This window comes from Echiichthys vipera (genome assembly GCF_963691815.1).
Source record: "Echiichthys vipera genome assembly, chromosome: 23".
NCBI classification, from domain to species: Eukaryota; Metazoa; Chordata; class Actinopteri; order Perciformes; family Trachinidae; genus Echiichthys; species Echiichthys vipera.
In genome coordinates, this window is record NC_139848.1 from 3,131,076 (window position 1) to 3,146,570 (window position 15,495).

At 44.1% G+C, this 15,495-nt stretch overlaps 2 protein-coding genes across 2 annotated transcripts in view; one reads left to right on the forward strand and one right to left on the reverse strand.

Moving 5' to 3' along the window:
- The window catches only part of klf7a (Kruppel like factor 7a), a gene marked incomplete at its 3' end in the record, with an annotated part of 37,131 nt that extends 31,439 nt beyond the window's left edge, over positions 1-5,692 (forward strand). Inside the window, exons 3-4 of the mRNA XM_083937793.1 lie at positions 2,126-2,249; positions 5,641-5,692. Coding sequence (XP_083793919.1) covers positions 2,126-2,249; positions 5,641-5,692 — 176 coding nt within the window. The remainder of the gene's footprint in view (positions 1-2,125; positions 2,250-5,640) is intronic.
- LOC310964905 (receptor activity-modifying protein 1-like) overlaps positions 1-15,495 on the reverse strand; it is a 140,097-nt gene that overhangs the window by 106,302 nt on the left and 18,300 nt on the right. The gene's annotated exons all lie outside the window — the stretch shown is intronic.

Here is a 15,495-nt window from a genome sequence, read left to right on the forward strand (position 1 = left end):
AATAATCCACTTAGCTTTATAATCTACATTATATATTTTACAGGCAAAGTAATCCAAAAGTAACTGAGCGTAATCAGATTATGTTGCTGAGTCGGGGCTAATCTGGTGGATTAGGCTCCTAATTGCCATTTTAAACTGCCAATCAGTCAGACAGTATATTTAACGTTTAAGAAGTAACCTTCAGTGTCCAGTTTGTGTGTGAATGTGTGTTTGGGAAGCGTGCACTTGCTCTAGTTGCCTGTTTGTACGAGGGTATCTTGAGGAAGAGAGAGAGGGGGGGCTCTGTTGCTAGGCAACGGGGGGCAGCGTATCGTTGGAGGAGTCGGTAGCTGAGTGGTTATGTACTGCTGCAGGCTCTGGTCTCTTAGTGCCCCCCCTTCCCGCTCCTCCTCCTGCACCACCACCACCACCACTACTACCACCCTCACCCTGCTCCTCCCTCCCCCATCTTGCCCTGTACAGCTCTATGGTTATCGTCGCTAGGCAACTGCCTCCGTGCTCTGCCAGCGTGCTCGGTAATTGGCCGGTGGCATGGCAGCGTGCCGTTGCCAGATCCAGCCAGCTGCACTGACTACTGCCTCCTCATGTTTCAGCCCCCCCCCCCTCCACTTCTCTCTCTCACACACACACACACACACATACACCCCGCCCCCCTGCTCCCGTTGCTAGGCAACACATTCAGGCATCCCTGCCCCACGGGAATTTCATTGGCCAGAACGGGATGGCCCAGACCTGTGTTTCTGGGAAGTGAGGAAGTATGAATTGAAACATGTCCACAATGGGAACCTGCATGGATGGATAGGGGGGGGGCGTGGCTAATTTCTGGATCTATAAATGAAAAAAGCACTTAACTTCTACACCAGCAGAGTGTTTACCTGCCATAAATGAGATTTTATCTGAAATAAATTAATTTTGTGCATCATTGTCAGGTTGTTTCTTTTAAATCAATAGTAAATAAATAGTAAATAAGGAGAAAAAAGTCCAAATGAATCATTATTTATAAGGAGTCAATGTGTATTCATTGGCTGTGTCATGATTTTCTCACTTTATCATCACGGCTTTAACCAAACGCACCTCTTTCTCCCTATCAAACCGATCATGATTCCTTCTAATGCCGCCCTGTAACATGGATGCTCGTTTGATAGAAAGTGCAAGTGTGGCACTGATAAAAAAAACAGAAATGTACCTTTAATTGGAACACAGGGATACTGTATGCATTATTGACTTTTACCTTCTGCTCCTTGAACAAATCAGTGAATTTCTACAACAGCTGGTACAGATAATGGCACCACACCACTACTATCTTCATACAAGCACTCTTCTCAATCTTGACTCTTCACAAAGCAGGTGATCCATTGATTGTGTCCCTTTTGATAATCACATTCAGCAAATTAAGCCTGTCTTTGTGCTGGGGCCACTCACGCAGAGGTGGTCAGTGTGTCAGTGTGTCTCTATTCAACCACGAGCCACCGGTCCAGATGGGATGTGACGGATGCACGTGACATCTTCGGAGTTGGACACAGCTGGCAGATTGTGGTGTTCCTGGCCATTATGCCGTGTGACTGGCCTAATTATCACCACCCCATCTCCTCTGCTAGCATATCTGCAGCCTCTTCTTGCCTTAATCCACTTCTGCAGCACTTCTCCCCTACTCCACTTTTCGCTCTCCTGGTCTCATCTCACCTCCTCTTCTCACTCTCTCATCCACCTTGCCTCTAATCCCCCCCCCACTCCCTCACCCTCTCCCTCTCCACTTCTTCTCTCGCTCCACTTCTCTCTACCCTCTGCTCCTCTTCTGCGTGTTCAGCAAGATTGGAGACCAGTGGGAGCTTCTCCATCTCAGTGTTGAACATAGCCTTGCTCTTTTTCCAGCTCTTAAAAAGGGGGAAAAGTGAAGGGATCGTTATTAGTGAAGTAGAAGGCAAACTTTTAAATATATAGGATCTAATCTTTTAAATAGAAGCTCAGTACGTAGACCTCACATTTGCAAAACATCACTACATTTTGATTCATGATTTTACCACTAAGGGGGTTTTTGCATGACCACAGAAGACTGCAGACAAATAAGCGTTTGATTGGTGGATGAGCAATGAAACAGGTGCATCTTTTTTTCTCCGTCCCCCAGGTGAGAAGCCGTACAAGTGCTCGTGGGAGGGCTGCGAGTGGCGATTCGCCCGGAGCGACGAGCTGACGAGGCATTACCGCAAACACACCGGCGCCAAGCCTTTTAAGTGCAACCACTGTGACAGGTCTGTCAAAACACCCCCTTCTTTCCTCCCACTTGTATGTTTTTCTTCCATTTTTTTCAAGGGTTACTTGAAGTACTTCCACGAGCACAGCAGGCTGTTTCTCACCCCTGTGTTATTTACACGGTTTGGTTTAGTAAAGAAGTGCTACAAGATGCTGGTAACACACCCAACTGTGTTTGGTACTGACCCAGTTTGAAAGTGTGCTGGCAGGATTACTAATGTGCTCCTCTGCAACAAGACCCAACCTGTTTCAGTCTTTCTGTGGGAATCCAAGGGTGTTCACTCTGCTCTATACCCACATTAGGCCCCGTGCAGCATATTAATAGTGCATCTCCTCACATGATGTTCCACGGCCTTGATTTGGAGGCTGTTTCACACTGGGACAGAGGTGTAAAATGGTTGTAGAGCTCATTTGCACTCCAGAATATTAATTTGAATTCAAGATTGTGAGTAGTACTTTGTTATGGGCCGCTGATCTAAGATCCACCATGAGAGGCAATGGTTACAGCTTACAAATCATTTATTAAGTTTTGTTGTGTCGGACATTTTAGAGGGAAAATGTATGTGGGGATTTTCAAAGAGCCAAAATACAGGTGTGTGTGTGTGTGACAGTAAATAGAGCCTCAGGCTGGAGCAGTGATGGGAGAGTCTATCCTGTAAACCGGATGATTCCTGGTTTGATCCCCGAGACCCGGGCATGCAGTGACCTTGAGCAGAGCAGTTTGCCACACACAATATCCGTTTGAAAATCATTCTCAGAAATGTTATCGAGTAATTGGGGGGATTGTTTCATGTCTTTCAAGGGCTTTTCAGGCTAACTGTCCCATTCCACTTCCTGTTTATAGACTTACAAAAAAAAAAAAAATCCTCCTTATCTTTATCAGAGGGCGTTAGGGTGCATGGCTTTGTCACATTCAAGCGTCGATCCGATGCAGTTTGCCCCGCGACTCTTCGTCTTAATTAGTGGTCTGGGCTCCTGTTTAATTATAAACCACAGCAAAATGTTAATTTGCCGGGCTCCGGTGGCAAATCATCAAACATTCAGTGGCCATTATGAAAAGACCCGCCTCGACTCAGACACAAAAATCTTTACTCCTATTTTAATTACACCCCTCTGTCTGTGATCCGGTCCTCGCTGACACCCCTGGGATCCTCTTCATCTTGCAGCAATATTGTCGACAGGAGCCGCCACAGTGTTAACGACAAGGGGAAGGGTGAAGAGGGTCATTTTCAGGCTATCACACAGAAAATCTACAGTTTTATATATTTTAGTACTTGGTAGAAACCAAAATACCTCGTAATTTACAGAAGCTTATTTGAGTTTTTGTCACCCTCAGCATGAGAACAATTATTGTATTTTTTAGTCTTTATTTCATGTTTTTATTTAATTTGTATTTTTGCCACAAATATACAGTTTCTGTCAATATTTCAATTTTATTTTAAAGCCAAATTAGAAATGAAATACAACAGTATTTAGGTATTTATGAAGCTGAAAAGGATCAGAGATATCCGTCCACTGTCAAACAAATGTTAAAAGCAATATTCTGTACGTTATTGAATATGTGAGCTCCTAAATCATGCATAGGCTCATTATGAACGGACAAAAAGGAATCACTCTCTTTGCCTTAATGTGTCTGAATGAGTGTGTGCCTTGGTCACCTGTGTGTGTGTGTGTGTGTGTGTGTGTGTGTGTGTGTGTATGCGTGTGAGTGAGAGAGAGAGAGCAGAGGGCCAGGCAATGTCAACTTAATCAGGTCTCAGCTGGACAGACTGTAAATACAGTATACCTCCCTCCTCATCCCTGATCCACCCCCCTACACTCCCCACCAGCACCAGACCCCCCCTGCAGGCACATCCCTAATTCGGGCCCACCTCTGTCATGTGTCACAAGGCACCCAACCCCTCCAGCCCAACACACATACACCCTGCTGAGATGAAGAAAGAGGGGAAACAGGGGAGGCAGAGAAGACGGGGTGGAAGATTGAGGATGGGGGAGTTGAGGGGGGGAGGAAGAGGGGAGGAGGAGAAAGACCCACGGTGTGCCAGCTGGTGCCGTGCCCCCGAGTCGTGACTCATACTTTACCATCTGTCTCACCGAGCACACACACACACACACTCACGGTGACACACACACACAAAAACAACCCTGCATGTCTCCTGAGCCATTCATTTATCTCTCGTGTGTGTGTGTGTGTGTGCGCAGAATACAGTGACACACACACAGATACACATGCAGGTATGACAGTTAGACAGATGACTGGTGGCTCATCACGGTGTAACTCCCCCTCTTGGCCAAACACTGATTCATCTCGACATCTTAGACAGTTGCCTCTGTCTCAGTGGAAAGAGCCAATCTGAAGCCTGTGTCCAAAAAAAAAAAAAAAAATCAACAGTTGCAGAGTTGTGAAAGGGAGTCTGGTTCCCAACATGGGGTTTAATACTCAAAATGTGTTACCAGAGTAGATGAGACGTGATTGTACTCATTTTAATTCTTTAATATCGTAATATCGTTTTTCATTTTGGCATTAAAAAAAACGTTTTCTGGCCTCTTATCAGTAAATTCTGAAGAACATTCAGGAAGTGTAGAGATCTGGGAGCAATTTTGTGTTGTCTTGTTTCTTTTTTCCCCCTCAAACATTACTAAACCGAACAACTCTAATAAACAAGTCTCCATCTCAAATATTCCTTGACACACTAAACAGCAGAGCACGCGGCTCCCCAATTACCTATAATAAAGCAACACTTGTTTCATGAAAAGCACTCCTCTGGGGAATGGAGCTGTTGTATTAGTGCAGCAAGCGTGCAACATAAATACTGTTTAACTAGCACTTGTGATGGAAAAGTAGGTCTGCTATAACGGCTGCATCTCTGTGCAAGCGTGCATTGGATAAACAGAGCACCAGCTGAAAGCATGCATTATGTCAACACGTGGCAATCGCGTTGAAATAATCCAACATCTTTAAACTCTTGTGGGGGGAAAAAAAGGCTGGTGCACTTCCCCAGTAATTTCATTTTCACCATGCAGCTATACCCTGGCAATTCTGCAAGCCTGATTTCGGATGAGAAGCTTCGATTCATCTAATTTAGCCGACGTTTTACAGCACATGTTTTGCCTGCTGCCCTTTTTTTTTTTATCTCCCTCCTCCACACTGTTTCAACAGATCCATCTGCGGGCTCTCTAGTTATTCATGGCGCAGCTGAAGTCATTAGGAGTGCTGCTGAAAATGCTGATTATGAATTAGTTACACATATACTAATTGCGTGTGCATTAGTGGCTCGGCGCTCACTAGCTAACAGCAACATTTAGCTCGATCGACAAAACAAAATTCTTTCCCCTGCATTGGTAACAACCCTAACAAGCTGTTCTCCGTTTCCCTCTCTCTGGTTGCAGGTGTTTCTCACGGTCGGATCACTTGGCGCTACACATGAAGAGGCACATCTGAGGAATCTGAGAGAGGTCAACGGGAGTGGAAGAGAGGGGAAGGGGATGGAGGCGGAGAGGAAGAAGGAGAGGGAGCATCACCTGCAGAAAAATAACACCATGGATGTTAGAGAGAGACAGCGGGATGGACTCAAAAAAACACCAGATTTGGTCGTTCTGGACAGGAGGGAGGGCACCGCACAGGGACGCTGACTACAGACAGAAACACAGACATGCAGAGAGACGGATCCTGAGTGGCTCTGTCAATCTGCGCTCAACCAGTTGGTCCATGATTCCACAGTGACATGCCATCACCTCACAAATGTCTCCCGGTGTTGTCGCGCGGACGATACAGACGCTCCATCCCACCCTTCGTATGTGTCTGAGCGGGAATGTCACACGATGAATGATGGACCACGTGCCTGTAGTTGGCAGCCGTCCTCGCAGTCTTTGCAATCGTCCCTCAGTGAAACGCTTCCAAAATGTCGGCCCTGTTCATGCAGCAGCGCACCATGTACCAGCGAGCTCAAAGACGCCAAACTGGACCAGATGTACAGTACTTTCAGCGGGCTAACAGCAGACCTGCTGTTTGTATATTCAAGATTTCCTCTTCTTAGAACGGACCTTGAGCTGAGGAGACCAGTTATTTTCCAACTGTAGCTGAACAGCATCATCTCACAGAGTAAGCAAGCAAGAACACTGGCTTTCTCTCCCTCAATCCAGCCACAGCCTTTACAAAACGCCAAACGGTTTATTAACTTATATATAAGACAGATAATAATTTGTCAATTTTTCATCTGGCCTCCGTCACATCACCCATCTGGATCCATTTATAAATCCTTCTGGTTTGATGGCATCACACTTGTTTGAGCGGAGCGTTAGATTGGATTTCTCAAAGACTTGAGGATGGGAGTATGTTGCACTGATGTGCTGTGAAGACTGATTAAGGTCATCCAGAGGACTGGCTTGCTTTATGAACATCATCCATTGAGGGTTTCCACTGGATGAGGCCAACTTATCTACTCTGGGAAAGACTGTTTATCTCCTAGAACGTCATCTGACACTGAGCGACTCAAGAGATGTGAGATGGCTCTAAAGAGTGCTTCTCCTCTCCGGGATCTTGACTCTTATGAATTGTTGTCTGTTGCACAATTGACTCTTTGAAAACTTTTTGTAAAAATGCCCCGCCGTCTTGAACTGGGAAACAATTCGGGACTCCCCCAAATGCTGGCTTCCACGCGCCATCAAAGCAGCGGACAGCCACATGCACAAGTCGAAGCAGCTAGCTGCCTGCGATAGCACAGAAACAAGATCACTATGTATGATAAAGGCTATATTGTTTCTAAGAAAATGTTCTCCTATTTGTTCAAAACAGACAATTGAAAAGACCATTTTGAAGAACACATTGGAAATGGATGCAGCCAAAAAGAAGTGTCTGTTGTAGATGCCTGAAATGATCTCTTTGGCCTTTGAGAGTGATTGGCACCTCTTAGCACTGGGTTGAGGAGGGTCTTTGTCCTGTTCACACCACCCATGCATAACTCTTCCAACTTATCAGACTTCATTGCAGAGAAAAGCAGCATTCAAAAGCTCTTCTAATCGGGCCCTATGCATACCCAGGAACGTTCCTGCTGACTTCCTGACCCTACATGTATGTCTGAATGCAGATCGCTGGACACGGAAGGACTTGAAGACACAAATTCAATCAATTGGGCGGCTCTTCTCAGAACAAATCAATGTGAATGTACCTGTTGTAAGTCTGTAAATGTAGCTCGGCCCATGAAAATACTTGAGTGTGTTTGGTAAGATCATACCAGACACCATTTCTGGGGTAGTTTCTCTTTTTCACATTAGAAATGAAGGATTGGACTTGGAATAAGTAGATAGTCACGGCTGGTAGCTTTTGACATTTTACTGGTAGTACTGGGCCAGCGGGGAGGTCGCGAGTGCAGATTTCCATTGGGTGGCTAAAATGGGTTAGTGGAGGAACAGATCTGCTCAGTCAGCAAATGATAACTGCCCCATCAGCTCATGAAACTGCAGTGGAGTGAAACCCACACACCAGACACATACACACACTCCCAGAAAACTGGAATTAACATTCGTCCTTGGTGACTCTTCTCCGACAGAACAAAGACGCATAAAATCTAGTTCTTGCTCTGTGTTTTTGTCTGTAATCGACAAACAGAAATGAGTTTTGAATGATCATTGACTCGAGCGCACGCAAATCAAACAGGCAGCTTGGACAAAAGCAGTCAGGATTCTTAAGAACGTGACTGGGAACAACTACGTCAAGGTGTATATTCTTTATTTGACAGGACTTTTAATACTGTGAGGGGCACATCAGTCTGCATTTTGGCAAAGGAGGCACTAAATTGATTTCACTCTGTGTACCAGAGGCGCATTTCAATTTGGGTATGAACGCAGCCCAGCTCAATCATATCAAGACATGATCTGTCTGAGGCTGTGGAAGTAGAAGCCTCTCTCTGCATAAATATTGAGCTCTTTCTGTCTAAACGTGCAAACAAGCCTGGCTCCCTTTTATATTGAACATCTAGGTGACAGGCCTCCACTTGCAAATAGTGATGGTGGGAATGATTCTTTCCGCAGAATCAGTTGCTTCGTATCGACACACGTAAGTTTTTGTACGTTTTTCAAAATACGGCGTAATTCTTTCCCTGACACTCCATTAAAGTGCATCGGCCTTCTACAGCTAATGCTATCGGCTCGTTACTGCATAGCAACCAAATAAGCAGCAGGAACAGAAGTCCATTTTTTAAGGATTTTGCATCCACAAAAAACATTCAGTACATTCGACAGGCCGACCCAGTGCGTAACGGACACTTGAAAGAGCCATTTGAAAAATCTCTCTTCCTTCTCTTTCAGCCATCACTACTTGCAAAGACAGGAAGAAGTGACCACGATAGAAACTGACGTATACGAGTTTTAATTGATGAAGATGAATTGTCACTGGTCACCCACTATCTACCATTCTTTGTGTTTGTTGGCATTAGGAAAAAGTCATAAACACTAACTGAAAAAACTGAGATTTGGTTCGTAGACGATGTAAAATAAATCCAGTCCAGACGGGAACGTCAGAGCAGATTTGTGGGTTTTCCTGCGTAGCCAGACTCCACGTGGACGACAAAGTGAAGAATAGCAGTTTTAACCGATGGGTTAATATTGTATCATCAATGGCAGCTCTACTTGTGTGTTTCAGTATTTCAACAAGGCACTCTCCTGTTGAACTGAACGGTTGTGAATGCGTGGGAATGTGCAGCTCTGGAGTGTTGTATTTTTGTTCTGTACCAATCATAGACAGCTGAGGACTTTGGACTGCAACACCGAACGTGTTGTTCTCCACGCTCATTGAGACTTTTAAGGAGCCGAGATACGGGAATATTGAAACATTTCAAAATGTTCTCAAAAGACCAGGATTTCAAATGTGAATGTGTTTCCTGGAGAGGTTGTTTCATGTCGTCTTAGAGGATGCGCTTCGGTTCTGTGTCATCCCAATGAATGATTGTCAATTCTGCTGTGCCTGTGTGTTCTTTGTCTGTTTGTATTTGCACTCTGAATTTTCTGGAAAAAAAAAAACCACTTGCATATCTGATGTTTTCTGTCCGCTTGTACTCTACACTTCACGATGACCCCGGGTGATGAAACACTGATCATAAAGTCTGTATAGTAGCTGTTGATTTCGCACAAATGTACACACTCGCGCATACACGCCACATGGATTCACACACCTCCGCGGACTACGCACACGCAGACACTCCCTGAACACACAGATTCATCCGAAAACATGCACACATACACGCTCAAGCACACCCGAATCACACACCTGAACGTACTCACAAACACACACACTCACTCTCTCTCTCTCTCTCTCTCTCTCTCTCTCTCTCTCTCTCTCTCTCTCTCTCCGTTCCACCTTGTAAGACTCAGAGATCCAGACTGCTCTTGCTCTCAGCAGAGGGGTGAAACACGCATTACTATGTGTGACACCGCCTCCGTTTCCACCAGGTCTGAATTTCAAATCAAACGAACCCCCTTTTTTCTACCAGCATTCCTTCATCGCCACCCCTCCCTCTTCCCTCTTCCATTTTCTCAGATATGATCCCTTTCAACTCCTCTCCTCTGTCCGACTCCCCCTTCCCCGCCACCTCCCCTCCCTCCCTCCCTCGCCCCGTTCTCCACATTTTTCCTGCGTTGTCTTTCTCCTGTTCTTTCGCTGTACAAAGTGTTTCAAATTTATCATTTGTATATTATGATGTATGGGTACAATAATGTTCTTTATTATGGAAAAATGAGAAAGATTTATTTTTGTTACCGGTTTGTTTCATAATTCCTTTTTTAAATTGGTAAATTGGTATTGTAATATCTCTATGCAAGGAACTGTTCGGTGAATCGTTTTTATTTAAGAATGTAATTATGTGTAATAAATGGTAGAAGCAGTTCGGCATGGAGTATTCATGCTTCCTGGCTGGTCTGTTAATGGTGGTTTCACCCGGTAACAATATGCACCTAATCGTCCGACTACCCGCAGAATATTCCATGATTTCTTATCAAGTCTCAATCACAGAGCCATTCAGTTTGAACAATGACCATCCAGAGTACATTCACGTCCCCTTTTGCTTTCACTCCCACGGACCACACAGTTTTAGAGTACTGGCTAATTTAGAAATGTTTGCATACTTCAATGTTCAAAAAAACACATTTTTCTTATGTATGCATGTAATATAATAATAATAATGCCTGTATTTAACCACCTAGCGCCTGTATCTTTAAGCCCCATCTTTTGAAAAAGCCGGAGAATGACTGTAAAGGCACTGTAGCACTAACTATATATATATATATATTTATACATATTAATATACTATATATGAGGAGCTCTTTTCCAAAACGCTATAAATCCATTTGAATAGTTTTCAGGACCCACACATTTGGTTAATATTCAATGTATCTTGTCAAAATGTTTTTTTGGCTCAGTCTGAACGTGTCGAACGGACGGACGACACAAAAAACTCTCCCGCTTCAGAGCGCCGCCATGTTGGATCGCATAGAGCGCTCACTGAATTCTGATTGGTCGAGAGGACGCATCGCATTTAGGCTAAAATAGGTTTGGCGCTGGTCGTGGTTGGGAAAGGAACTGCATCTTGAGACCATTTTAAACAAGGAAATATAGCGATTTGGCAGAAACACTGATGAAGCAGTGAAAAGGTTCTGTTACAGCAAAGTGACAAACTCATTTTTTTTAAATTTGGCTTTTATCTCGTTTTGGAAAAGAGCTCTTCATATATACATACATATATATATATATATATAGTATATTGGTGATATCACAACCGTACAGAAGTCCCGATGGCTCGTTTAAAGACACAGTTGGGGCTGGGTGCATTTCTCTGTGGATTGAGCATTTTAATACTTTTACCTTCGACCTGCTTTATAATTTTAAACACAGACAAGACAATCTCACATTTTAAGTGAGCAGGGCAATGAATGTTCACCCTCCCTTTTCTGCTATTTGCAGCATTTAAAAAAAAAAAGCCTCTGATTTATCATTACTTTTTGTCAAAGGCAGGAAATGGGCCAGAATGCCTCCACTTTGCCTGAATGCATTCCCTCGTTGTCTCCCTCTGAGGGAGCTACGGCATGTTAATCACATCTGTTACCAACCGAGGTGATGACTTATCCGCTATTCCTGCCTTTTGACCATGACTAGCTGATAAAAGGGTAATCGAATAACTAATGGCTAATTAGGGAGTAATTACTCCCGGGTAAATGGACCTATACAGTGTATTAATTCTCCTTGGGTCTGGCAGTGAGGAACTCCCATAAGGTTTTTTGTTTCATTTAATGCTCCTTAATTGAAACGGGCACCCTCATCAAGAAGCTTACATGTATCTGTCGAACTTAATGTTCTTATATCTGTAATTACAGACAGCCCCATATTATCTACCTAACTACACCTACTACGTCAACTCCGGAGACACTTCATGAAATTAGAAACGATGGATTCATTTTTCAATAAAGGTCGCACGTCCCGTGAGCGCTTTCCGATCGTCATTTCCATTCACTGTGATGGAAATGAGGTTGTATGTGAGTTCACAGCAGAACTAAATAGTCTTAATGTGTTTCGGCAGAGAAAGGACCTCATTCACATCAACACAGAAAGGTTAACTCACACATTCACAACTGACGCTTCATACATGTATGTCTGCAGGCAATCTTTTTTTTTTTTTGGTATGTCTGAGTATGCTGCAGTCCCAGTAAGACTAAAGACTAGACCTTTTAGGGCGCACTCACACTGTCCGTCCGTACCGTGCCCCGTGCTTTAGGGTACTTGCCCCCCCCTCCCTCTCCCCCCGCAGCCCAGGCCCGTTTGTACTCACACTGCCTGGGCCTCGGCGAATGCTTCTTGCTGCCTATACGTCATCACGCCGTAACACGCCACACGCATTGATGACGTCATAGCTATGCGTGGCTTTGTTTACAAATCTTTCCGTAGACCTCTGAGTTTTTGTGCGTCTTGTCGACTGTTTTTGAATCTTTTCATCGACCAAATCTGCAGTAAACACTCCACCTTCGCATCACACCAACGTGAACCTTTCACCGCCATTGTTTTAAATGTCCACGCAAGGTCCTTCTTTTTTTTTTTTTATGTCCGAAACAGGCGCACATAAAATGACCTCAGAACCGCCGTAGTCCTCATGCTCGTACACGTGCGCTCGCTCGTGCTCGTACATGTGCAAACGCGCTTTACAAAAGCCCACCTCGGGCCGTGGCCAGCAAGCGTGTCGCTCCTAGACGTGGTACGGTTGCACTCACACTGGTCAAATGAACTAGACTTTACCCGTAAAACCTGTTTGGGCACGGTACGAATGGACAGTGTGAGTCTACAGGTAGCAGAGTGAGAATATAGGCATAGCAACATAACGTAAAATGTAATATATCCCTAGTCGGACCACACAGTTTGGGTAAGAAAAAAAACAAAACACTGAGACACACTTCACACTTTCCCTTCTTCTCTAATAGCACTTGGCAGCTGGTGAATGTGATGGAATCAATGCACAGACACACTGTGGGAAGAGGTGGATTTGTCATCCGGCTAATTACACAGGGGATCCCAAGCAGAATAATGTGAATAATAGAAAAGCTGGGTTGATAAACACTGCTGTTGAATGCATGGTTACATGTGCTCAGTCACCCCATCCTCTTCTGTTGTTTCCATTAATCTGCATCAAATGGCAGCATCGATGCTAATCCTGTAGGACAATAGGATTAAAGCATCCCATGATATTATCTTGTAATGTTATTCTAAACATGCATGTATAGCAATCAGATTTAGGCTTTTTTTTAAAGTGCGCGGTCTAATGTGTGTTCACTGTGTTTGTTCCGTGCGTGAGAGACAACACTTTATATGCATAGGGAGGCTCTTATTTTGTAGGCATCACCGAGTTAAATGCAAGATTACTTTGCAGCCTCGAGTTGGATTGAAGAATTTAACTTTTGAACATTTAATGGTGACACAAAAACCATGACCACAGGTAACATTTTTTCCCCCAGACTTTTCAAATACACAGTCTCATTGTTGGGTATCCTGCAGGCGTATCAGCTTGCCCTTGAATCGTCTACTGTCTCCCCTCAGCTATTCACCAACACCTGAGCTCATTTCAGAAACGTCTTTGTTTTATACACAGTACAATGATTCAGCCGTAGCTCACTCCATTGAACGAGTGTATAAATGCTGTGACACCACTGAATCGAAGCGACTGTAATGAAAGAAAGAGAGAATCTTCCGCCGAGGCAGTGATTCACTTAACCGCTACAACATAAGGCCCCGTTTTTCATGTGGTGGTGCAACAAAAGATTTCACCAGGGGAGCTGCCAACGCCTGTGGGTGTCTTGTAGGCGTTTGGCAGCCATATAGGGATGTTATTGTCACATCTGGCAACGTGGAGATGCCAGCATACTGGGAAGCAGAGCTACTGTACAAGTTTAAAGCCTCCCTCACAATATCTTATTCCATGCTTAGAGTGTCAGCGCACTCTGTCACCAACTCCTTACAAAGATGAAACAAAACTACATAGCAACTAATCTGCATGAAAACAAGCTTCAATCTGAAACCTCCTGTTGCAACGTCTACTCAGAGTCGAATGGCTCGTCCTAAGAGAGGCTGTCAACCACGGATTCTTGGGTTCTGTGCCATAAGCGGCCAAGTGCTTAGGTATTTCCAATTATAGGGAATATGTCGAGGTGGCCCTCTGTAATTAAAGCCTAATCATGCTAGTGGATTCAGAGAAGCATCCTCATCAAGCTTTCATTAGTCTCCCTCCTTGTGATGCCCAGCAGCAACCCAACCCCTTTCAAGCATTCTCAAACAGCCTCCTCCCAAACTACATCCAGTTATTCTGTTCATTTCTTATTTTCCAAATTCAACGGCTAAAAGAGTAAATGAACAAAATATACAGCTGTTTTTTGTATATTGTTGAGCCCTAAATAATATTTTTTAAACATAATTGTCACTATCTCGAAAGAAGACAGAATACAGAACTAAAATCAAGGGAGAGGAAAAACATTTAGGACTCAAAATGAACATTTAAATGTTTCCTTGTGTTATTTAACAAGAGAAGAATTGAAATGTACACGGTGGATGCTACATTGTGTTTAGCTCCTTACATAAACATGTTCTGAGCTAAACATGGACCCAAACTGTCGTAGCGTTGATTTCAGTTCATGAGTTTACCCAACGGTGAGGATGGGCCCCTACACCTACACTTCAGAGATAGACTTGACTGTTAGATGGGGAGAGGGCGAGCAGCTGGGTGGACTGGTGGTCTTGTGCTGTGAGAAAGATCAACCACAGCACCGTGTGAGAGCACCTGGCTCTCCTATATGCTGCATGTTTGACAGACAGCACAGACACCTGGAAGCCTAGTGAGAGAGTGCAGTGTAAAAGCCAGTGCTGCTCTATAGGGCCATGCATTATGCAGAAACATCTCTCTCTCTCTCTCTCTCTCTCTCTCTCTCTGTCTCTCTGTCTCTCTCCTCTCTCTCTCTCCCTCTGCCCCCTGCTCTGCAGTAAAAATAGATCAACAGACCTGAGCGTTCAGCTCTTTTTTTCTGCTTCTCACTTTCACTTGGATCTCACCAGGTGCAGCGGCTGCCGGCTCCCGCTTCTCTTTGCCTGGATGTTTGTGTACCTTTGGGCGAGTTTATACACGCGTATGTTCGCACACACACTTTTGAGAGTGCTCTTGTGTTGAAGCATGTGTGCATGACAACCAGGGTTAGACTGTTTTATCAGTTTGCCACTGCGCTCTGATTTTAATAAAAGCGGGGTATTAGTCTCATAGTGATGTTTTCTGTTTTTGGTGGGAAGGAGGATATGAAGTTTATGAATCCTGGACTAAAAACTAGACTAAAATGTAACAAGTATGTTGGGTTTGGGGCTTTTAGGGTCTTTGTTTCAATAAAAATCAAAAAAGATATACAGTAGAAACAATTCTTACAGTATGGGACCTTTAAATAAACAAATATAGGTGTGATTTTTTTAACATGCACATACAGTTTGGCCCCATATTGCACCTTTATTTGCATCTTTATTGGTCCGTTGTCTAAATATCCACAAGAAAATCAGCCAGATCCAAGAGTCTAGACCAAATTCATAGAAGTGTATGCATTCTTGGTAAAGGTTGCTGTTGCTGAGTGCAAAGGCTCCCTGAAGACCATTGATCCGTGTCTATGACCACAGAGGTCTCCGACTCCTCCCTGATTGCCACTCCACTGCTAATTAAACAGTCCTGCTTAACGAGTTCACGT